The sequence below is a fragment of the Polyodon spathula genome, chromosome 13 (assembly GCF_017654505.1).
Source record: "Polyodon spathula isolate WHYD16114869_AA chromosome 13, ASM1765450v1, whole genome shotgun sequence".
NCBI lineage: Eukaryota > Metazoa > Chordata > Actinopteri > Acipenseriformes > Polyodontidae > Polyodon > Polyodon spathula.
The window spans coordinates 6,981,063-7,005,561 of record NC_054546.1 but is presented as its reverse complement, the minus strand read 5'-3'; the positions used below and the strand labels follow the sequence as shown (position 1 = coordinate 7,005,561).

At 41.5% G+C, this 24,499-nt stretch overlaps 1 protein-coding gene across 3 annotated transcripts in view; it reads left to right on the top strand.

Annotated features, from left to right (window-relative positions):
* LOC121325929 (calcium uniporter protein, mitochondrial-like) overlaps positions 1–23,327 on the top strand; it is a 46,659-nt gene extending 23,332 nt beyond the window's left edge. For 2 of the 3 annotated variants that reach the window (XM_041269004.1, XM_041269003.1), the window contains 7 exons: positions 16,208–16,256; positions 19,891–20,061; positions 21,014–21,118; positions 21,312–21,472; positions 22,092–22,295; positions 22,592–22,708; positions 23,202–23,327. In XM_041269004.1, the coding sequence (XP_041124938.1) occupies positions 16,208–16,256; positions 19,891–20,061; positions 21,014–21,118; positions 21,312–21,472; positions 22,092–22,295; positions 22,592–22,708; positions 23,202–23,282 (888 nt within the window). In that variant the 3' untranslated portion in view covers positions 23,283–23,327. The remainder of the gene's footprint in view (positions 1–16,207; positions 16,257–19,890; positions 20,062–21,013; positions 21,119–21,311; positions 21,473–22,091; positions 22,296–22,591; positions 22,709–23,201) is intronic. The other variant, XM_041269005.1, reaches the window with a different exon arrangement.
* The last annotated feature ends 1,172 nt before the right edge of the window (positions 23,328–24,499 follow it).

Sequence of the window (24,499 nt, the reverse complement as noted above, 5' to 3'; positions counted from 1 at the left end):
ACAATTCAATTTACTATTTTATTAACTGTTATTTGTGCTTAAGCATATTTGAATACAAATTGAAACTCAAAACTAAACTGATACCCAGGTCTTGGATCTGACTATATAACCCCACTTGCGCCGTTTAGTTTTTCTTGGGTTGTAGGTAAATGAGACGCCCATTGCATAGAAGTTTGCTCCGTTCTGTTTCACTACGTGTTCAATAAGGTGCACATGAGCTTGTTTCCTATACACTGTGGCTAGTCAAGCTCCTAGTAAAACCAGGAATGGGTGAAACTGCAATGCAATATTTCCATCCCACTGTTGGGAAGATGGACAGTGAAATGTGGTGGCATATATTTATCCTAATATTTAATTCCTGAACGTTCTTTTAATATCCTGTAGGATTTACATTTGTTAATTGTTCTTTGCCTTGCTTCCTAACTTCGATCTAATGTTGCTTCTGAAAAGACTCCTCAAAATGACTGTTGAGGAAGTACAGTATACTACTGCTGCACACATTTGCATAGTTCATATCTACTGTACATTGTGTCATTTGTAGATACTTGTACTTTTTGTATTTAAATTCCATCAAGATTATTACAGCAACATGCCGCTCCCATTTATTTACTTATCTGTGCCTCAGCTAGATTACCTATCTAGGTGTGTAAATCTTATGCTTTGTGCTTGGCTTGCAGTCAATCAACCATTCATTCATTAACGGATACTATATCTTTATTCAAGAAAGTCAGGTTTAGTACCGTATACTAAAGTGTTGCATTTTAACGTGCCCGTGCTTGTTTAAGTTTACTGCAGTGGAATAACTCCATTCATTAATGTGTTGCTTTCAAAACAAGCTGTCCTACTCTCACTGTTACAACTGAGATACCATTCAAGGATGCTTAACTTCCTCATTGTTTTAAAAGCACAGCGTCCTCTCTCCTGGGATGCTGGCATTTTTACTGCTGTACCAAGGCCATGTTTATTTAATGAATGGATTAATTTTAATACCTGCTGATTTTTAATACTTTGTAAAAACAATTACGGGAACGAGTATCGGCACACCCCTAATTCTAACCAAAGCGAGCTAATGGTCTAATAGGCACTACTGTACTTTAATGAATGGTGATTGCTCTTAAAGCAATGTACAGGGTTTGGAGACCCTTCTGTGCTGATTGTGTCCGTCTGTCTGTTGCACTCTACGTGGTTAACCAGTCTTCAGCAAACTTTTATCATAGGCTCCTAGAGGGGATGTGGGGGTGGGTGGGGAGCTGAATCGTTGGAAACAGTCACACAGCAGTTTTTTGCTTCCTGGCAACATTATACAATGACAGCTGACCTGCAGAAGTGATCTGGGATTGCAAATCCCCCACGGTTGCCATTGAATTGCATGTAGAGCTGCTCTGAACATTGTAGTGAAATGTTACACTGCCAGTGCCGGGAGTACCTTTCCTTTCTGTCCTGCATGCAGAGTCTTTGAACTGCTTTTTGTTTGTACCGTGCTGCACAGGAACTGGAGTCGGTGGAGATCCTGGAGTATGGGGGAGAGAAAGACGGGAGTGCTTTTTTTTTTTTTTTTTTTTTTTTTTTTAAATGATTGAAAGTTTTAGGGCTTTTAAGGTCAGATCCACAGTTAAAATCTAATTTTTAAAACAGTTACCGATACTTGTCAAAAATTTGGTCTAATTTCAGTAATACCATTTTTTATGGTGCCTCTTTATGACATCTTTTCAGTATCAAATAATAAAACCAGTAGTTTCAGTAAAGGTTAGGTGCATTGTTGTTGAATAATGTTTCAATTGCGAGAGTGTCGCCTTGGCTTTTGCTTTCCCCTGATATGAATTTGTTGTGTTCTGCTTTTATTTTTACCCGGCTTCCTAGGTTCAGCTACAGTATTAGCCAGGTCCTCATGCTGTTTGGCTGGGGAACTGCTGGTCTCCAGTGGGGAAACCAGGTTAATCTCATCAGAGACGGCCGTTACTGGTGTAGAAAATGTGAATAATCCAAATAGACGCATGGGGTTGTGCTTTTTGTTTGCTGTGAAATGAATCCTGGTAAGTTGGAGAGGTTTCTCCTGTGTGTTCCTTATGGGATGCGGAGTCAGCTTGTGTACAGTGTGAGTATGCGGGCGTGCTCTAGTGAGTATGCAGACGTGTTCTAGAGTGTGAGTATGTGGGCGTGCTCTAGTGAGTATGCGGACGTGGTGCTCTAGAGTGTGAGTATATGGGCGTGCTCTAGTGAGTATGCGGACGTGTTCTAGAGTGTGAGTATGTGGGCGTGCTCTAGTGAGTATGCGGACGTGGTGTTCTAGAGTGTGAGTATGCGGACGTGGTGTTCTAGAGTGTGAGTGTGGGCGTGCTCTAGTGAGTATGCGGACGTGGTGTTCTAGAGGGTGAGTATGTCCACTTGTGTATTGTCCATACTCTTCCACACTTTTTTGTTCCTTAATATAATCCTGTTGCCCTTGCAGTCTGGCTAAATGAGCTTTGTAAAGCTGTAGTGATTTGTATGTGGAATCTGTTGGATCATAATCTACTTTTCTGCAACCAGTGATCTGAGTGGTACAGATATTATCAATTTACTCGCGTATAAACCAACCAAACCTCAGATTTGCCCGTAAGCAGTGAATATATGTTAAGTCTCGTATCGCTGTTGCAGATTTGTCAAAATTCCAAGACTGTACAGAAGTCATTCCAAGCACAGAACACTACGACACAGTTTGAAATGTAATGCTTTTTTATATTGAAAATTCCTGAGAATGATTGATAGATTTTTTTAATGATTTCTCAGATGGTAGTGTGTTCTGGGTGTTTCCTCTTTGCGGTTCTCTCGCTCTGAATGCACAGGGTTTTCTCAGTACCCCAGAGCCATGTGTTGGGCTACAAGCAGCCATGTAGTGCCATGGTTAGGAGTCATGGTACACAGCCATGGCTTCAGTAATAGTAGATGCAGCTCTTTCTCAAATCACGGTGTTTAAGTAGTGACTAGAAGAACTATTAATTATTTCAAAATACACACCTGGCTATCTGCTGTTCTCTGAAGACCCGAGCTGTCACTTTATAAATGCACAATTCGCCTGTCCAGAATTCTCTTCAGTGTATGCTACTGCTCTCCACAACACCAGAACTCTTAATAAATCTTCCCAATACCCCCCTCTCTCTCCTCTCTCTCTCCTATCTCTCTCTCTCTCTCTCTCTCTCTCTCTCTCTACACATTCCAGGGTAAAGCCTTTGAAAAGCCTCTGCTGTAGTGGACTTTTTCATTGCAAACATGTTGATTAGCTGTGAAGTTTAGTGAACCCTTTCCACTGCCCGCCAAGCAAGAACACAGTGTTGTCACTGATGTGTTACAGCATTGCTTCACAGGAGGACTGTATTTGAAAACTAGATGTTGGTCAAAAAGATCTATAAAGTATACATGTATATACAGATCAAGGTGAATTAGAGTACAGTATATATTTGTTTTTATTTGGTCTTTTAAGTTCATTTTGCGTCCTAATTTTCATCTTGTTTGAATATAGATTCTCGTTGATTTTGTAAAGGTATTGTACCAACAGTTCATTCGTAGAGTTTGCCACAGGTTTTCCTTTGCACAAGCACAGATGCATGTATTGTCCAGCACGTTTACCTGTATTAAACACAGATCTCTGGTTAACCAGGGGTGTGATGTGATGGATTTTCGGTGCAAGGCTGATGCTTTTGTGTTTGTACAATTGCATACTTTACAGGCAGGCTATTAGCATGCTAGATTCAGCCGTTTCACCAGGGTGCACATACAAGGAAACTCCCAACTCTCCCTTTTTTTTACTGGAATAGAATACTCCGATGACATAGCAGTTTTACTAAGAGTTTAATAGAACACACCTGAGCTTGTTACCTATACACGCTAATCAAGCTCATAGTAAAATCTGCAAATCATATGTGTGAATCTGCTACACACTAGGAGCCTTATTTCCATCCCTGCTGTATCATACAGAGCAGCCTTGAGCAACTTAATACAGCGACAATGAGAGCAGATCTGAGAGCTGACAAGCAACCTGCAGTAATATTTAATGACTGCGCTTCTGTAACGAAGCAGAAATCCTAAAGGACCCTACGACTCCGCAACATTGCTTTTAGGTTGCAGTAATAGATTTTTTAATTACAGGAGATTTCCAGTTCATTCGCTGTAATAAATTACCCTAAGTCGTATATGCAGGGTCCCGTAGCCTTCTCATCAAGCCTGCAGGAATTCTGCAGTTCAGGCTGGTCCTGCTTCCATCAATCACCCAGGGAGAGCTGCCAAACCCCCTCAGCCCTCAGATCTGGGGAGAGTACAGACAGGACAAGTTGCTGTAATGGTGTGTTTTTATGAATTGTTATGAAAAAGGCTTTCACTCTCTAAGACTTAATTAAATTGGAGAAAAACAGGAGTACTTCCCTTCAAACAAGTGAGCGCGGCTCACACTGCGTATTCCAAATTACAGTATAAAATACAAGCAAGGAACCAGAAGATCTTCGACTGATTTTAAAAAGAGAGCAGTGGTTTACTGTTGCTAGTAAGATGTAAGGGAATTGTTCGTCACTCCTTCAAGCACAGACTCGATTTGTTCTTCAAAATGTTTCTCCTGTGCAGCATGTAGCCGATTCCTCTATGTAGCCTTATTATTTAAAAGAAATGCAAGAATACATCATCCCGGCAGGCTGCAGGTCTCTGGCAGTTCAGTTATGTTCCAAGGACTGCAAGGCTGTGGTTAAGTTGCGTTTTTAGAGTATCCAGGTGATTTATGAGTGTGATTTACATCTCTTGGTGCAAACCAAGTACTTACTACAGAAAGCATTAAAGAAGATTCCTCACCAGCCCAGTAGCTGCTTGTATTGGGTAATGTTTGCTGCCTGTACTGTCTTTGATACGCACACCAGAAGACAGGACTAGCAATCTGTAGCTGTCTGGCAGTATCAGGTGGGTGAGCTTAATTAGACTGCCCTGCTGGTCTTCTGTAAGAATCACCTGCGGCTGAGCTCAGTAAGCTAGCCAGTAGAAGTGCTCCCAGGCTGAAATAATGTGTGTCCTACTGAATGTGCAGTGTGAAAATGCAATGTTATAGAACTCCTGTGTGATACAGTACATGCCTGTGAAACTGATTATTTTATTGGCATGAGCTTAGTTCAGTTTCCCTCAATTGTGGGTGAGTGCAGTCTTTATTTTAAAAAGCCAGCGTGTTGTGACAGAAAGAACTATTAACTTGGGTCACAATTAATGACAGTTAAAACATGACTGAATATTACCAATCTTCATTTTTTTTGTTTGCTAATCCTAATTGCACATTATAGTCCAATCCTAAAATTGGGATTTTTATTTTTTTGTCATGTATGAGATGGATTTCATTCTGAATTTTGAATCGACTGCAGTGACTGGGGAACATACCGTATGTTACTATGATACAACAGGGTTGGAAATGACTCCCATTGCATAGCAGTTCGGTCCATTCCTAGTTTTGCTATTGTTTAATCGGACAAGCCTGAGCTTGTTACCTATACACAGAGGCTGCATAAGCTCATATCAGAACCTGGAATGGGTGAAACTGCTATGGAATAGGAGTTATTTGCGATCCCTGCTCAAGTGTGACATTGAGCAGTTGATCGAGCATCAACCGTTTCCTCTTCCCAGGTCAGTGTGACTCATAGCAGTGGTTGAGGGTGTAGGGGCTAGAGACACCTGCCATCAATTCCAGACCCTCTGTGACCCACTGACAGCCAGGGCTGTTCTTTCACACTGTTCAGATCTGAGCCTGGATGTCCGCTCGCTGCCTCCCTCACACTAGTCCTGCATACCCAGTTTCAGAACTTGTTTTAAGGTGGAGGAATGGACCGCTTGTTCCAACGACTGTGTTCTGTGATTGAAATCCAAGGTAGGAGAGTGGGGAGCGGAGGGTCTTCTCTGAAATTCGTTGTGTGAACAAAGACAAGCCGTCATCGTGAGAGCATTTCAAGACATGATTGTTTGACACCTTGGTAGCCCCTTTCATCTTCCCCCATCAGTCCAAATCGGTAGCAGTAGTCTTTTGGCAGCAATAAAGATAAATCTAAATATTTCAGTATTTGCTGTCTGAAATCAATCTAAGAATGTTGTTGCTCCAAATACAGTAGAGATGAAGGACAATTCCAGGCCTCAGAGCCAGGATTCTGCATTCATCCTTAGCATACAAAGGCTGTCTCCAGGCAGGCAGCACGTGTGTGTGTGTGTGTGTGTGTGTGTGTGTGTGTGTGCGAGTGAGCGAGCGAGCGAGCGTGTGTGTGTTAGAGTGATGACACATTCTCAACCATGCATCATTTTAATGAGAGAAAGAGAGAGCGAGCCTGACTCTGCATTGTCATAGTCACAGCCTTTACTGGCCCTCTCGGAGATGTAGAATTTACACACGTCCAATTTTCTGTTGAAACTTGATTGTTGAGAGTATCAAAGGTGATGCTGTGGTTTAACGTGCACACATGAATGTCGATGTTCACATGCTGCTGCTTCTAGTTTTGTATTTGGATTGGTGGTGGTGCAGTTATATTCAGCTCCTCCGTCAAGTAATCTTTGCTCCCTCGTCCCACCCTCTCCCTTTCCACTCTGATAGTATGAATGCCACTTTTGCATTGTTGTGTCCCACCCTTCCTCCCCTCCCCGGCCCCATCTGTCCGGAAAGCTTGCATCTGATTATGTAACGTATATTACACTTATACATTATTCTCTCCGTCCTTCCTTTCCTCTCTTCTCTGTTCTCTCACTGCCATTCATATGTAACCTTGATGCACCAGCTCCAAGGTTGCCACTCTTATCGACTGGGATGCTGTTAAATATTTAAGGTGGAGTAGCTGTAGAATTTACTGTGTTTTTTTTTTTTTTCTTCACCACTACACAAGGGTTTCCCCGAGATTCCCTATGAAAAGGAATATTCTAGTACCACAGCTTAATAGAGGGGGGTTAGGGAGAAACATATACAGCACAGTAAATCATCCGCCACAGGCTGCCACACATTCTCATCTCGGTGAGTGCTACGGTATATAAGCAGTACGCAATTATATTTTAGTGTTGTAATCCCGGGGGGGGGGGGGGATTGCACAGCTTATTCAAGTGGTTTCCTTCATTTTTGGTCTACAAAGGTGGAAATAAGACTCATATTGCACAGCAATTTGATCAATTCCTGATTTTACTTCAATAAGACACACCTGAGCTTATTACTTATACACTGTGGCTAATCAAGCTGGTACTAAAAAACATGGAATGGATGAAACTACTATGCTATTTCCATCCCCGCGCTAACTATAAATTACCCATTCCTGTTAATTGTGTGTTCTTTTGTTCTGCTGAGCCAGGGTAATTCAGCTACTTCATGTAGCTGCTAATTCAAGCTGTGTTTTATTTGCAGTGTAACTGCCTGTGAATCGTTGATACAGCTCTGCTGGGATGTTTTCTGTGTCTTGTCCTCCTATAGATTGCTTCCCTGCAGTCAGGCTTACCTGCAAATCAAGCAGTGAACCGTGGCCACGAATCCTGCAGGCACGGGGAGCTGACTGGTGTATTTGCTGCATTGATACAAGGAACCATGAGATAAAGTCTAGTGTGCAGTAATCTTTAAAAAAAAAAAAAAAAAAAAATGCTGTATTATGATTATTACCCTTATAAAAGATTCCCATAGTAAAAGCATAGCGAAATAACATGCGGTTACAAATGCCATTTATTTTATTTTTTATTTTATTTATTGTCTCATAATTGCGTTTTTATGGCAGTTAGTTAAGTTGAACAAATATTGGAGCAATGCGGAACCATTTAATCAATTTATATTGAAAACAACAACTGTGAAATGTGTAAGGTTATGAGTAAATGTATAAAGTTTACAGGTGACTGTATCAATTCTCAATTAAACTGCAAAGCCTGCAAATGACTGGGTGCACCATGTAGTCTATCGGCCCCATGTTTCACAGCAATCTTCCACTGAAAAGGGCATCCCTGCCATTTAACAGCTGTAAACCTCCCCGAAACCACTCTCTCTCCTGTGATTTAAGGTGGTATCGATTAGTCCCTGTCCTTCATGCCTCATAAGGTATTCAGGGCACACCTCTTAATATTTCATCTGATGTAGTCTTTGTCCCGTTGCGCGTGGTCTCAGAGTTAAGGTGGTATTGGTAAGTTGTAGCCACGGCCCAGCATGTCTCACAGTTGAAGACTAATCATTACTTGGTTTTAGCTTTAATGTCTTTTTTTTTCTGGTGTTTTTCTAGCTTCATTTTAAAGTACAAAGACTTTTTTTTTTTTTTAAAGGAGTAAAGAATGTCCTTTTTTTTAAATCTTTTTAGACTTTTGAAGTTTTTGTTTCATATTTAGGTAGCAGAAATAACTTTGAGTTTCTTTCTGATGTAACTCTACCCTGACTGAGGCTAATACTTCCTTTTTAGACAGTGTGTCCTTGATTTACCTATTTAAATTGAAAGCACGCTTTCAGCAGGTGACGTTTCCTTCGTCTAAGCTCTCTTTTTCAATTGTTTTGTTAGCTAGGATTATTATCACTTGCAGTGGAGTCTTCCTGCCTTAAATAGCAGGGGTGGGTGGGGGGCAGTCAAGCAGGATCCTCAGATTTGAGCTGCTGCTGCTGTTTGAAGCTCATCGCGATATCCCAAGTTCCAGTGCAGAATCTTGCACGTTCCCAGTTTCACTGAATTGCAGTGTAATGACTGATTAACTAGGCTTCGTAGATCAGCCTGAAGGATTTCAACGAGTCTCTCCTTGCAGTTCTAGCTATGCACCAGAGCCCCTTTGGATTATAAAGTGAGCCAGCCAACTCCTACGTCTGTTTGTAAAGTGGCAGCTTCAGAATCTCTCTGGGATCTTGCAGGGGTGGAAATAAGACTTCTCTTTTACCCATTCCAGGTTTGAATAAAAGCTTGATAAGCTTCACCGGTGGCAAGCCATATCAGTCACATGCTTTTTATACTAGTTTTTTTTCTGTATCAATAATTTATTAAAAAAAAAAAAAAAAAAAAAAAAAAAAAAAACACTAATTGCATAGAATCTTGTTTTACTTCGCCTGAAGCCATTTAGTTCTGTTCCTGTCAGCGGGAGAATATTTTGCAAGTATTGTAATGTTCTCCATTGCCTCTTGTATTATTCATAGCCCTTGTCCCATTGTGAAATCAACTTTAACCTTTGCAGTGGTGCATACAGCTGCTTCCTTGCTGAGCTAAGCTATATGGTTCCATTTGAAAGGCCCTGGGTGTTTTTGCGAGTGTAATTATTAGGCTAAATCCCTCCACCCACGCTCTGAAACATGCAAGTTGGCTCTTTCTCTCTCTCGCGTGCGCTCTCTCTCTCTCTCTCTCTCTGCTTCTCTGCTCCCCGCTTCCTTATGGCAAAATTACTTTTGTTGTTTGTTTTTTTTTTTTTGTTTTTAAAGGGGTTTGTTCCACTAGAAAAAAACACTGCCAATAGAAATATAGAGAGATAGACCAATGCATATTCCAGTTTGTACACTGCCTTATAAATGTTTACAGTGCAAAAATACCATGTAAACATATCACTCTTTCGATATTTGAATACAAAACAGGTACCAGAGAAGGTGTCAGGTGATGTTAATTTGCAAATATCCAACATTACAGTCTGGGAAAGGGGGACCCTATTGCCCTGAGTCATCCTCACAGTGTCAGTATGGTGTGTGATCACCGTGGACACTAATACAGCCCTGGCACCAATTCTGCACACTGGAAACGAGTGTGTCAATAAGTGCCTGCATACACACGCTTAATATACAGACTTCTGAACTGTCCCTTAACAGTGTAGAGCAGTTTCTGTCTATCTATCATGAATTACATCCTGTAACTACTTATTGGGTAAAAAAAAAAATCAGTAAGTTCTCGGCCCAGTCGACCAGACAATGCAACGATTGCCCTGGACTGGAGGGACTACATTCCACTGAGGGCTAGGTATAGACCAGCCAGTTGACTGTTACCCAGGCCTGTCCACTAGTGAAACACTAGTGCACTAACTCATCTTCCTGCTTTGGAGATTTTTGAATACCTTCTACTGGTACAGTAGCTTCTCCTGTCTTCTCTCCCCAGTAGGAGATCTTTGGCGAATTGTTTAGGGTGGTTTTGATGTTTTTAGTTCCACTGCACAATTGCAACACATCTCCTTTTTAATATTAAAACAATGATAAGGTTGAAACAGCAACAAGGTAATTTTTCATTAAGCAGCCTTTAAAAGCTTTATTTTAGTAGGTAAGCACATTGAGGTTAAAATCTCTTTCAAGTGCGACCTAACCAAGAAAGGTAGCAGCAACACAGTAAAACACCGTACAAAAATAAAATACAAATCATAATAATACAATCAACAATCAATGAAACAGTCAGTAAAATAGGAACAAACAGTAACACATCTACTTAAAACATGCACAACTCTCAAGTAGATAATCGTGCAGCTTACTCTTAAATTATACTAAAGTTATTTGGGACTGCAACTTAAGTTTAGATTGTAAATCATTCCAAGACCAATGAGCAAAATAGGCAAATGGTCTTCCTAGAGCATTATAGGCCACTGTCTGTTCAGCTTCATTCCCCAGAAGATTTGCAGCACAGTTGTATGTGATTTATGTTGAAAAAAGATCTAGCAAGACAGTGTGAAACAGGAGGCTGTAACTGTGTGCAGTGTGCTTTGCTGTAAACCCTGCAGTCTGTTCGTTCACTCCAACAGCAGTACTGTAAATACACTTCGCATATTACACTTTGTGTTTAAGCCAATTGGAACAGCATCTTAGTGTGGATATACAGTACAGTGCTCACTGTTGCATGCCTGGGTGCTCCACTGAATCCAATTACAATCGCTGTTAGTCAGTGTGCTCCTGTTAATGTTGAACCTGCAGTAAGACTGAGGAGAGGGAGAGGGCACTCCTGCATAACAGCCAACATGTCAGGTCTTGATCAAAGCTGTGCGGGACTCTGCAACCTGGAGATTACATCTCTCAGAAACCTGGCACTCTCTACAGTGCAGGGCTCTTGCTGTGTTGAAAGGCAGTTTGGGGATGCCCTATCAGCAGATCTGGTGCCTTTCCAAAAGGACTGTCATTGTGTGTGTGGTTTGTGGGACGAGACCTTTGTAAACTCTTTTAGTTTCCTCACGTTGCTGCACTACTATTATATCTATGATCCAGAACTCTAATACAATCTGGAGTCCAACTAATGAAATGTCTTAGTCTAGTTTGTTTATTCGACAAGGCTATCTTTGTTTTTGTTATTTAAAATAAATAAATAAATAAACTTGGTGAAATGTTTTGAATAAAAGTTTTTTCTGAGCAGAAAGAGGGTGTTTTTTTTTTTTAATCTCTGTGTCTCTGGATGGAAATAATACTCCCACTGCATAGCAGTTTCACCCATTCCAGGTTTTAACAAAAGCTTGGTTAGCCCCAGTGTACAGGTAACAAACTCAGGTCTGTGTGATTTAAACACATAGTAAAACTAGGAATGGATCAAGCTGTGCAATGGTTGTATTTCCATCCCTGTGTCTGCCTGTATTTAGTGATGGACAATCATTGAATACTATGTAGTTGCATTGAAGCTGCACAGCTTCAATCGTGTGTGTGCTGGAGAATAGAGGGAAATAAAATATACTTCTACAAGGAAAACACTCACATGATCGCACAGTTATTATTAACTTGTTGTTAACTTGGCACACATCCAAGAAATAGCAAGTTTAGGCCATGTAGTTTGTTTAGAATATACTACAGAATATCTTAGTGGCCAGAAAATGCAAACATTTAGGTACAGTATAAAACAGCGGGCTACTAAAGGAACTCAGTAAAATGTTCTTGAAGTGCTAGAGCTTGCTTGTTTCAAAATCGTCCCCCTTCCCCCCCAGGCTGTTAAAGATATTTGTACCTAACTGGATGCTGGGCAGGTCCATAACCATTGATCTGAATGCTTGTTCCTGACAAGGTGCCTTGTATGAATTACTGATCGCTTCCTTGCTCTGTGTGTCAGAGTATGTCTGTGTGGAGTGCAGTGCTGTGTTTGTGAGCAGCGAGCACAAGCAGCTGTCGCACAACAGGTTAGCGGCACTCATCCCTGGAGCCTACTGTTACCTGTGGTGTGCCATGCGGGTAACTCTGCTGACAACATGCAGATGGAGGCTCAGGGACAGACTGAAAGAGAAACTAGGGGGTATTTATAGAAACCACCTCATAAATCCAAGTGATTTGTATGCAAGCGCCTTCTAATTACTTCATTTTTGGACTCTTATAAAAGTTTAGCACAGTATTTTTTGTATGGTGTTTTTGCAGTTTTACTCTGTTTTTCAAGTGGTTTTTTTAATCCTCCAATTTTCCAGCAAAATGCAACCCACAAATTCTGCAGTGTTGTTGGAACTAAACTATAAATGCCTGAAGATTTTCAAACTCAATTGTGATATTCTTCAAGTTTAGCTGTGAAACTGATCTGGTCCTGGTCCTGCTACTTACTACAGTACCTCAGTAACTGGGTTTCTTTTTTAGTGTAGCTGTTTATCCTGCTCTAGTCTTCAGTTTACAGTCTGTAACATTGTAAATACAGTGCATGCACATGCCTCATAAACACTGCAAGAACACGGTTACTTCCTTGGTGTTCAGGGGAAAAGTGTTGTTGCCAAGATTCAGGGAATCTCAGCTAGGGAAATTAAATTTTTGAAATGGGCACCAATTTTACAATGTTAAAAGGGAGTCTGTGCTATTTGCATGAATTGATTAGTACTTGAATCTTCAGCACTGAATCCAGTGCCAGTTTTGTTCTGAATCCAATGCCTCTCTTGCTTTCATTTTTCATACTTTCAGCTTCCACTAATTGAACGTGCTTTTCAGGGCTCTGAGAATGAGATCCCAGTCTGAATGTGAGCGACGAAAGCAGCGAGAATCTGAAACTGACATTCATACCTAGAGAATCAGGACATGCCAGATATCTAAAAGATTCAAAAACACACACCACCATATGCCACTGAAGGTACTGAGGAGGACCCTTTGAGCCATAATAATATTTGAAAAAATGAACCATTACCGAATTATTTGTATGCACTCTGGAATGTCATTTCAATTGAATTTCAGTCAAATTCAAACACATTCATCCCAGTTTCATTGTGTCACAATACGTATCATGGTATGCAGGTATGTATCACAATATGCATCATGATACATGTGATGGGCTACTTTTGTATGATGCGTAATAAGATCAAATGATAATTAACTATTTTGATAAGACTAATTAAGTAAGTTCGGGTGAGTATGTATTCATACCAACAATTAAGCACTTAGTTGCAGAACTACTTGCAATGTTGTGCTTTTGCTCTTGTATCGCAATACAAACGATACAGGCCTCTATTGTGATTCGATTCATCGATACACTATGAATCGTTGCACCTCTAATTCTGAGTGCCATTGTAAGTTACTATGCAGTTACACTTCCATACTGATGCTGTGTATTAGTTCTGTAGACTTACACTGTGTTTATTTGTACGTGCACTAATTTGATCAAGGCTATTAGGCTAACCGCAGACATTTTATTGTTACAGATGGTGCAGTAAATGCTGTGTAAAGAGCACTAGCATGTTATTACAATAGTTATAACCATACCAATGTACTTGCATAGTACCTAGTGTACCTATGTTTTAATACTGTTTTCAATGCTAAACACAAAACATTATCTACATTCTTCATTATCCCGTTAATGGAAATAAAATGCATTAAAAAACTTGCAACTTCGTAATTGCCCGTGTGTGAAGAAGATAATGAAGGTTGACGTCACGGAAATGTATTCAAAACCAGACAGGTCGGGATTTGTTGGCCTCGCTTTCTTGGTTACTTTTCCACCAGAGGTCTGAGTTTTCAGGAGAGTAGAGCTACCCTTTCCTGCCATATCCTGACACAGACATTCATGGTGTTTCTTAACCATAGCACAACACAACTCTACCTTTTGTATTTTTATTTTTATTTTTTTGGTTCATCTGGGGTAAACATTTGTCCCTACCGGTCATGAAACAAGTGAAAATTGCACTGCAGTAAGACGCAACTTCGTGCAAAGTCTGCCTACTTTTTGACTCTGAGAAAGACCTCATGTCGAAACATTTCTCCAGTTGTTTATCTTAAGCTTAACAATAGGTAACAATCTCAGCTGTGTCTTATTAAACTCCTAATAAAACAAGGAATGCAATGGGAGTCTTACTTCTGTGCTGTAACTGAAAAAATAAAGAAGCTGGTGTAGTGTTATTTTCAGGTATGTGGTAAAAACTGGGACGCAACACACTGCTCTTGATCACATGTCTAAGCAACTTCCGCTAAGAAAGCAGACGGCCCATTCAAATCTTATACGTTATGCTGTTTTGGGTCTTCTACATCTTCTTTTTTTAATTGAATGTATCATTTTTCCACTATTTAAGAAAATAGTATACAAATATTTATCATATGTAGTACATTGGGTCTTGTACATTGTTTTTACTTTTGCAACCTTGCGGTGGGCTTCTCATTTTGTCTTGTTTGCCGTGAATTGTCTTTTTTTTTTTTTTTTAAGAAATTGTCTGTTTCCAGTTTAATTTTACAAAAAAATTATTTATAATTAATGGTAAATGTACCTCTGTTTTGACAGTAGGAAAACACCCATCAGATCGCAGTTGATTTCACCTGTACCAAACTCTGACAACGTACCACATTCAGTGTGACAGTGTACCACTTTCTAACACCACGCCGGTACAAGTTTTTGTTGTTCTGTCTGTCTTTTCTTCAGAAGTGTTTTCTTTTCACAGATCACAAGTCAGACTCACTCTAGGGCAATGTTTGAAATCTTTTTGTTGTGTAGTCACAGATCACCATGGCAACACAGTTCTCTTGTCTCTGAGGTGAAACAGGAACTTGTTTCCACTTGTACAGATCTGTGTACCTAATGAACAGGCTTGTGCTAATAATGGAAATTGGAAACTACAAACAAACAAACACAAAAGCAACATAGAACGGTATTTCCGTTCTCTTTATAGGTAAGAGGGTGGAAACGTCCCTAACTGACAGAGAATCCATTTATTTATACATTTTCATACAGTAAGGGGGTGAGACACGCTGAACTGAAGAAACAAGATGACGCTCCCTCTCAAAATATTTGTATAGAAATCATCTATGTTGCTGTTGTCATAGTAACAGAAGCTGTTGTAAATTGCACGATGATTTTACACTACAAACATGCATTGCCATAGACGTTTAAGACATTAAGGCAGTGGTAGGCTTGTAAATTGCATGGTACAGTGCAAACACAATTTGTTTCTGAGACCTTGAAATGTCAGCCTCCCTGTATTCCAGACTCAATTGTATGAGACGAGGGGAAACCAGCATTGTGCGTGTTTTTATACAAAACTAAATGGCTCTGAACTGTTTTTAAACGCATTGATTGAAAAATAAATGTTATATATTTTTTGCTCATTTGGAATTTCCTTTCCCTAGAAATGTGTTTAGGACATGAGCCAGAGACCCACTGAGAGAATAAAACATATTGTAGGAAACAAGGGAATTAAATGGAGTACTTCTCCAAGTCCTGTTGAGATTAAATCTGGACAGGGAATTGAACTTGAGAATTCTACTTGAGGGCACAGGGTCGTGTTACTGTAACTGGAGCCAGGCCATCTTGGAGAAGCTAAACCTGGCCAGTGCTGGAGAGGACAACCTTCAAGGACTATCTGCTGTAGCCCGCAGTGAACAGAGTGCTGTTCAGCAGCTCGTCGACAGAGCTCAGCTTCAGATTCTTTACATATCACTTGCAACAGGCAAACAATGGTTTTTGCAGGAGTTTTGCAAAGGGAACTACTTGTCCAATTGTGATGCAGCTTACCAAGGACCTTCTTTATCATGGAAATAAGAGATGGAAATAAATCCCTGTTGCACGGTGGTTTGATCCATTCCTGATTTCAACTAGGGCGACTCAAGCTTGTAATAAAACCTGGACTGGGTGAAACTGCTGTGAAACTTATTTCCGACCCTGACTGTGTGGATGAAGTTGATTTTTAAATTAAAAAAAAAAAGAATACCTTTACAGAAATAGTCATTCACCAATGTTCAGGTGGTCAAATGGTCCTAATGACATTTCTGTTGAGGATATTTCCCATGGAACTCTTTAAAGAGGGGTTGGGGTTGTGTTGACTCTGCAATCTGAACCTCAATGCAGATCAATAAATCTTTGGCCTGTGCTGCTAACCGTGCACTCCCTGTCCTTCACAGGTGTGGCAGAGCCAGAGGCTGCTGAGTTCTACTGCGCTGCCCCCGGAAGGTGAGTACGCAAACTGCAGCTGCTAAACTTATCTACGATAAAATGGCATCTCTCCATACAGCCACCAACGAGACAGAAAAATGGTCTTCATAGTGTAGTCTTGAGGCTTTTAAAAGAAGACACACACCCTTGTAAACATATATATTGTTACAGTAATAAACAGATCACACACAGAGCTGGCCTGTGCTTTCACACGCAACTCTGTAAAACATGAACTGGAGTTCACTACAACTCTGCAGTCTGATAGTCCTGGTCTTCAGGTGGATTAGAAAAGAGACAGACTGAAAGTACTTCTCTTTATTTATTTATTTAAACTATACAGTATTGCCAACCATAACCATGTAAGGCCATGCCAGCCGTAACAAAATAACTTTTTTCAACAAATATCATGTTGGGGCTGTTAATGTTTGTGTTTGGCTGCTGCTGCAGCTTCCTCTGGGTTTTTTTTTTTTTCAGGACCCAAGTTAATCTTCAGTCTCAGTTTAATTTTCTTATGTTCCACTTCTTGCTTGCCTTCATCTTGTCATCCATTGGCCAGTCACTATAGAGCAGGGGTCTCCAATCCTGGTCCTGGAGGGCTGGTATCCCTCCTGGTTTATGTTCCATCTGTCCCCCAAATTACATACAATAATTGGACCAATTAAGTGCTTATCAGAAGCTTAATCTGTCCAATTAATTACTTTAGGGAGCAGTGTGGCAACTAGTTAGTGTTCCTAGCCACTCTCCAAATATAGTGCTTTTAAAGAACCATGTGCTGCACAGTTATTTATATAAATATCTGTTTTAACATACAATTTTTCATGTAAAGGTAAATGTCTGTTTTTAAAAAAAAAAAAAAAAAAAAAAACTTTTCCAGTACCTGTTAGTGTCACTTTGACAGCTTGAGAAAGATTGTCAGCAATACTGTCATAGTAAATACTATAGGTCCACAGTAGATGAATCTCCTGTGATGTATTGAGATGAAGACTGTCAGTACACACAAGACTTTTCTAATATTACTCTGCCCTCTACTGGTGAAAATCAGATTAGCATTTCTGTCGTTTGTTGGTTGCGTATCGGTGCTCATTGTGAAAGCACAGAATAAGTATAGTTAGCACATGCAGTGACCGTGATCTGTAACTATGAGTCACTCAAGACTGCTGCATTTAGAAATACTAAAAAACGAAAATGTATTGACCTGTGTAGATTTCTAGTCGAAACATCATTTGTTTCTTTAAATATTTATACATCATTCTCTGCCCTGACGAGCTTCCCTACTTTCATTCTGCCTACCTTCATTTATTTTATTTTTTTTATTTTTTTATTTTTTATCTACTTACAAAACAATTTATTTCTCTATGCAATTAAGCAGTCAACTAAAGACACTGCAGCGTCAGCACTTTGATAAGTGCCCTTTTCAGAAGTGCTGTGCGCTGGGAGCCAGTCTTCAAGTCACGTCCTCTATTACACTGTCTTTCTGAAGCACAGTAATTCTGTTCCAATTAGCTGGTTATTGCTTTAGTGGCAGGAGCTCAGTGGAATTGCCCTGAGGCGGTGAAACCAGGAAAGGGTGAAGTGGAGAGATTCCTGTCTAGCTGAGGAGAGTAATGTTGTTTTTTTAATAATGATAATAATAAAAAAAAAATGGCATGGATGAGAAGTGCACTGGGAGGTAGTCTATGCTCGTCACTGTGACAGATTTGTCACATCGCATTATAGGTCCTCTCAGCCTCTGGGCTCCATTGGGATGATAGTGCTAACAGGGTGGCTCTGATAGCTCTTTCTATGAAGAAGGCACTGGCAGGCCAGCTTCCCTGAATGCTGCTGCAGAGTCTCTGAGAGTCTCTTCTTTTGCCAGACTGGCTCGCTGTGAACCTGTGAGCATGATTTTAACAGACACTCCAGTGCTCAATAAACACACAGTTTAAGTCCAACCTAATTTCCCCAATCTTTGATTGTTGCAAACGTGCTACACTGGCAAGCTGCGATCTTCGATATCTCCGAGGTTTGCATTGAAACTCCCTTGAGAAAATGCATGTTGCGTACAGCACAGGAACGGCAGGATGAAGCTGCAGGCTGTTTAGTCAGGCATACAGTTTAAAAGGAGCATCCTGTGGGAAGAATCACAGCAAAGGGACTGGCAGGTTAGAGACAGACTCCAGAAGGGTAATTGTTTGTCACTAAGCAGATAGGTCCCAGCCCAGGGGACTGCAAGGGGAGGGACACTGAGCTCTTGCCCTGGGACACCTTCTTAAGCTTGCTGGTAGATTTCCAAAGAGCAAGGCCAGAACAGAAGCAACTGCTTCTTTATTCTCTTGCGGTACAGAGGCATGTGTGATGGGCAGTGCTGTGTGATACACTGGTGTTACGGGTTCTGTCACCTGTCGGTGAGATGAGATTAGGTTTCCGATTTGCAAAAAAAATGCAAAACAGATTTTACAAACTTCAAAAATATAAAACTGGAGGGTAATTAATTTTTTTAATTTAATCTTTTTTATTTGATGTGCTGTGTTAATCAAGGTTATCGTGGTAATGGATTTGATACTGGTATATACAGTACAAACACTAGCTCAAGCAAGCAAGACCCATTTTCAGGTCTTCTTCAGATGCAAGTGGAAAATTTAAAGTAGTTCACAGAGATGGAAATAAGACTCCTATTGCATAGCAGTTTCACCCATTCCAGGTTTTAATACAAACTTGATTAGCCATAGTATATAGGTGACAAGCACAGGTGTGTCGTCTTAAAACATAGTATAGGAGATCAAACTGCTGTAAAATGGGAGTTTTATTTCTATCCCTGGGCGCATTCATTCAGTAGTTTTTGAACCCTGGTGATGTATTTAAAAAAAAAAAAAAGGATAGCAAGTAGATTCAAGAAAATGCACAGAGTCTTTTTCTTCAATCAGTTGTTAGGTTTATTGAAATATGCAGGGAGTCTGGTCCCAAGTACAGGACAAACAGATTACTCGTTCTTACAATTTTTGCATGACATTAAATACCCCTCTGTATAGATGGTCCACCTCCTCTTTCTCTGACACTTAACCAATAGCAAAGGTACAACACATTATTCTGTTACTATATACCATATGTATTTAATTTAGTGTGTGTGTGTCTGTATGTATGTGTGTAGTCTAGTATGGCGACCTCTGAACTCGGTGCATTTCTCTTCAGACCCCTGGTGTCCCAAAAGGTCCATACATCTGGTTTTTGTCATCTTCCTTGTTCATATTTCTCCGTATTGCTTGGGACCCTTTGAGTCCAGTGGCATTATCTCTTATTCTCTTGGAGAACCTTTGGGTCCAATGGCAGTCTCTGGGAGCCTTCAGCCCCTTTATGCTTTGCATTCCAAAAGTCTTCGAGCCTGGCCCCTTCTGGTCCACAGCGCTTTTATAACTTGCAGTCAATGCTGGGCAAGAAGCTTGTAGGCGCAAGGGCTCTATCAATTGTTAGCAGTACATGCAATTTGAACCAAACAGTCTGCTATCCCAGGTATTAGTCTCCTTTCATAAAAAAACACCAGTGTAGCTCTGCCAGTCCGCATGCATAGCAAACTGCTAATCAATTCTCGTTCCATGTTTTCCAACACCTGGTCAGTCCAGTAGTGCTTGTAGGTGTTGTGTGTTGGTGTATTCCCTGACTGGTTTCTCCTTGGCAGAGGTGAGCGTGGTGTATCAGAACGGCCTGCCTGTGATCTCGGTCAGCCTGCCCTCTCGACGGGAGCGGTGCCAGTTCACCCTCAAGCCCATCTCTGACTCCGTGGGCGTCTTCCTTGAGCAGCTGCAGGCCGAGGACAGGGGCATCGACCGGGTCGCCATCTACTCTGCAGGTACACCCAGGGGAAGAGAGAGGGGAGGGTCAGGGGTGTCGTATACTCTGCAGGTACAATAAACCAGGGGGAGGATGAGCGCAGGAGCCCAGGGGTGCTGTCTACTAATAAACCAGGGGGAGGTGGGGTCTAATCCTCAGGTACTTCCAGCAGGTGGAGGGTTAGGGGCTTCATCATTGACAATCTTAGAAGACTCGTCAAACACAATCTGAAAAAGTTACACAAACAAAGTCTTGTGGCACCTGCTCAATTGCTGCAGCTGCACTCTTCCTCAAGGGAATCGAGTGTCAGCTGATTCTGAGAGATGGCTGGGATTCTGAATGGGGCTTTTGCACAGCAAGTGGTTCATTTTGTTAAAAGCTTTGAATTAACGTGGGCTGCTCATTAAAGCTGGGATTCTGAATGTGGCTTTTGCACAGCAAGTGGTTCATTTTGTTAAAAGCTTTGAATTAACATGGACTGATCATTAAAGCAACGTATTCTTCCTGCTACGCCGCTGTTTTGTTTTAATCAGTTGATTCACTGATTTGAAATCAGTGGATTCACGAACTCCATTCATTTAGTCCCAACTTGAAGTGCGCTTAGCCTTGAATAAAACTTAAAAAATAAATAAATAAATAAATCACCAAATAAGCAGGACCAGTGTATGTGATCAACAGAAAGATGTGGAAACGTTCAGTCTGTTGACAATGGTACTGTTGTAAGTTTACTATCATAAAAGCATAGCAAAGTGTAGTAAAGCACAGTGGAAGCATTGTTAAGCATAGGTAAGCATTTCAGAGAGGTATGTTAAAGCACATAACAAAATATAAAAAAACATGGTAAGCTATAGTAAATGAATAGTAGAACCATGGCAAAAGTGGATAAAAATGACCATCAAAGTGAATGGTAAAGTGTTCTTAAAGTGTTCTAAGGGTATTTCTCACCCGGTACCTCTGTCTCTCTCTCTCAGATGGGACTCGAGTGGCCTCCTCCACAGGCATTGATATCCTCCTCTTGGACGACTTCAAGCTGGTCATCAACGACACCACGCACCACGTGAGGCCGCCCAAGAGAGGTGAGGGACAGGGCAGAGCGGGGGAAGGGAGGGGAGCGGTTCCTCTCTCTCTCTCTCTATCTCTCCCTGGCTTATGAGGATGCAGAGACCCTTGGTGATGTCAAGATGTTGGTCCAGTCTTCTCTCTCTGTCTCTCCTCTCTAACTCAAGCCTTGTCTCTCTCTCTCTCTCTCTCTCTCTTTGACTCCCACAGATCACCTCGCTCACGAGGATGCACAGACCCTCGGTGATGTCAAGATGTTAGTCCAGCAGCTCTACACTACGCTGCGGATTGAGGAGCATCAGCTACACAAAGAGCGGCAGCTGATAGGCAGGCTGGAGAACCTCAACTCCCAGATCCTCCCCTTCGAGAAGGTACGGGACTCTGCCCACCCTCACGTAGAGAGCCCAGTTAGACATGATTAGATCTGAGATTTCCCAAGAAACTAAGGGTGACAATCTCCTCTGGAAGCGATCAAAGCTTTCGCAACTTTGCGCATGGCTCCAAACTTGACCTTTTTATATAAGATTATACAAAAAAGGGGGTGGGGGGGGCAGAACGTTTTGTAAACACAGGTTGATCAGATCAACTCCCAAGTCATAAAAATCTGACAAATAGCATGCAAAAGATTTTTATGCAAACGCATTAAATTAGTTCATTAAAAAGTCTTGGGCTTACTGGTCCCCAAGTGGCTCAACTGGTAAAGGCCCAACTATGTGGCCTAGCTGTACATATGTAAAAGTTTCCCATAGTAAAAGCACAGCAAATTGTAATAAAGCACACTGAAAGCATAGATAAGCATTGTGAAGCGTACAGAAGTATGGTAAATCATAAAAAAATGACAAACATGGGTAAACTGTGGTACATGGCATTGTATAACCATGGGAAACTGCAAAAATCCCATGGTACACTTTTATAAGCAGGTGACTTATCATGCACAGTGCAGCCTGTATCCTCCATTCTGCCTCATAAGCCCCTCTTCCTCCGTTGCAGTTGAAGGAAGAGCTGAGTCGGAAAGCAGAGAAGAGGGCCACCTGGGTGATGTGGGGCGGCATGGCCTACATGGCGACCCAGTTTGGGATCCTGGCCCGGCTCACCTGGTGGGAGTACTCCTGGGACATCATGGAGCCCGTCACCTACTTCATCACCTATGGCAGCTCAATGGCTATGTACGCCTACTTCGTCCTCACACGGCAGGTAAGACACTGCAGCCACTCCCATGCAGAAAGGACGTTGGTCTCGGCTCACATCTGAAGACATCAAGACTTTTTTAAAAATATTTTTTTTAAATAGTTTTATCTTTTGTCTTTGCCTGTCGTTTGCTTGCTTGCTTATCGCATTTGAGCTTTCGTAGTAATCGTTATACCGCTGTGTAAACTGAGTCACTGTTAATCATGAACCGCCTCACTCTCCCTCTCTCACTGCCTTCCTCTCATTTGGGTTAGTGAATCCAGCCTGGGTCTGACTTCCTCTGCCTCTAACTCTCTCCCCAGGAGTACATCTACCCAGACGCGAGGGACCGACAGTATCTGCTCTTTTTTCATAAAGGAGCAAAAAAGAACCGCTTCGACATTGAGAAATACAACCAGCTCAAGGATGCAATTGCAGAGGTAACGAAGGGGCTTGGACACTGCTGTAGTGCAGAAAACTAAACTGTCATAGTGCAGGCAGCTGTAGCACAAGCTATTCAGTGTATCAAATACAAGGGTAAATGTAGGCTGCATGTCTTTGTGTCCAACTGTCCTGTGTGATGTCACACATGCATTTTTACATATAACCAGAGAGCTGCTAGTCCAAATGGTCCATCTAAGGACTATCTATAACATAAGTTATTGAGTGTATTGTTATCTGAGGGTATGTGGTGTCTTTCTAGCTCAGACGGTCTGGCTCTGTCTACATTTTAACAGACGTCTAGAGAAGTACTTGGACAATCGTGATGAGACACGTGAAGGACCACTTTTCAGTTACAATATTAAGTTCTCTTTGTATTGTTGTGTAGTTCTGATCTTGAATTATGTGAGAGTTCTCTTGTGTCGGTAATGAACATGGCACCCTTCAGAATAACAGAAGCATTGATTTCTTCTCCACTGTCTCTTTATCTAGGCTGAACTGGACCTGAAACGACTGAGGGACCCTCTTCAGCTCCAGCTACCTATCCAGCAAATCAGCGGCAAGAAGGATTGATGAGCTGAACAACCCCCCCCCCCCCCCCCCCCCCAAATCTTCCCCCCCCCCCCCCCCCCCCCCCAAAACCCCTTGACACTTTTAGGAAGTCATCGGACTTACGCCCCCCCGCACCCCCCCCCCCCCCCCCCCCCCTCGCTCTCTCTCTCTCTCTCTCTCTCTCTCAAACACTAATCTTCATAAGGAGGGGAGGGGGGGGGCACAAAAAAACAAACATTTTTGAACAAAATATAATAAAATGGTAGCTGGGAAGGAAAATAAGCAGCTCAACAAAAGAAAAAAACATTTAAAAAAAGGTCAAACGAACACAACCGGACCTTAGCAACAGTGACGACAGCCTGAGCATCGGATCCAATCAGGAGAGTTTTAGACCGACTGGAAGTGATCTGGAGTACGATGGGAGCCTTTTTATAGGAAGGTTTCATGAAGCCAGATTGGGGTCGAGCAATTTTAAAAACACTCTGTAACCTTGAGCAACCAGGAGAGGGGCCTTATTAAAGAACTGGCGGTGTGTGGGATCAATATTAATCCCCCCCCCCGGTGTGTTGGTATTGCCCAGATGCACGGCTCTTGCTCTTTGATGTACACAGTACACTCACACAGTACAAAACAAATCTTTAGGGTCTCAGGGTTGTGACACCTTACCTGCTCTGCCTGCCTCATACCTGTTGAAATATCTGCCATTCACTATCATTGGGAATCCCAATCCTGCGATAAACGAACGTCACAAAGGTCTCCATTTACAGCACAGCCTGCTGCTGAGTGACGCATGTCATTAGTGGATGCGGCACTTTAGGGAATTCCCAAAGCACTTCTCACACGAGCGCTAACTGCTAGGGTGTGAAGTGGATTATTGTATAAAACTGTAAACAGTGATCTTTGGTGTGTGTGTATGTATTAGGAATGAAAAATTTAAACTGCAAACCTTCCTTTTAAAGCAGAAGAGGGTACAGTTATGTGCTAGGATGGCATATTCCTAAACATCAATAGCAAAATGTCCCCACAGCCCTAGAGCACAAGGATAGGAACACATGCACTATACCAAGGCTGATAAAGGTACAGTATATGTACAGGTTGTATTGCAATGAAACCTGGTAGACTTTGGATAATGGCCCAGTGATGACCCAAGAACCTAAAGATGTTATTTAGTTTTTTTCTTTTTTTTTGATTGTGTATTTTATACTATGCCCCGATTTAATCAACTGTAAGTATCAAGG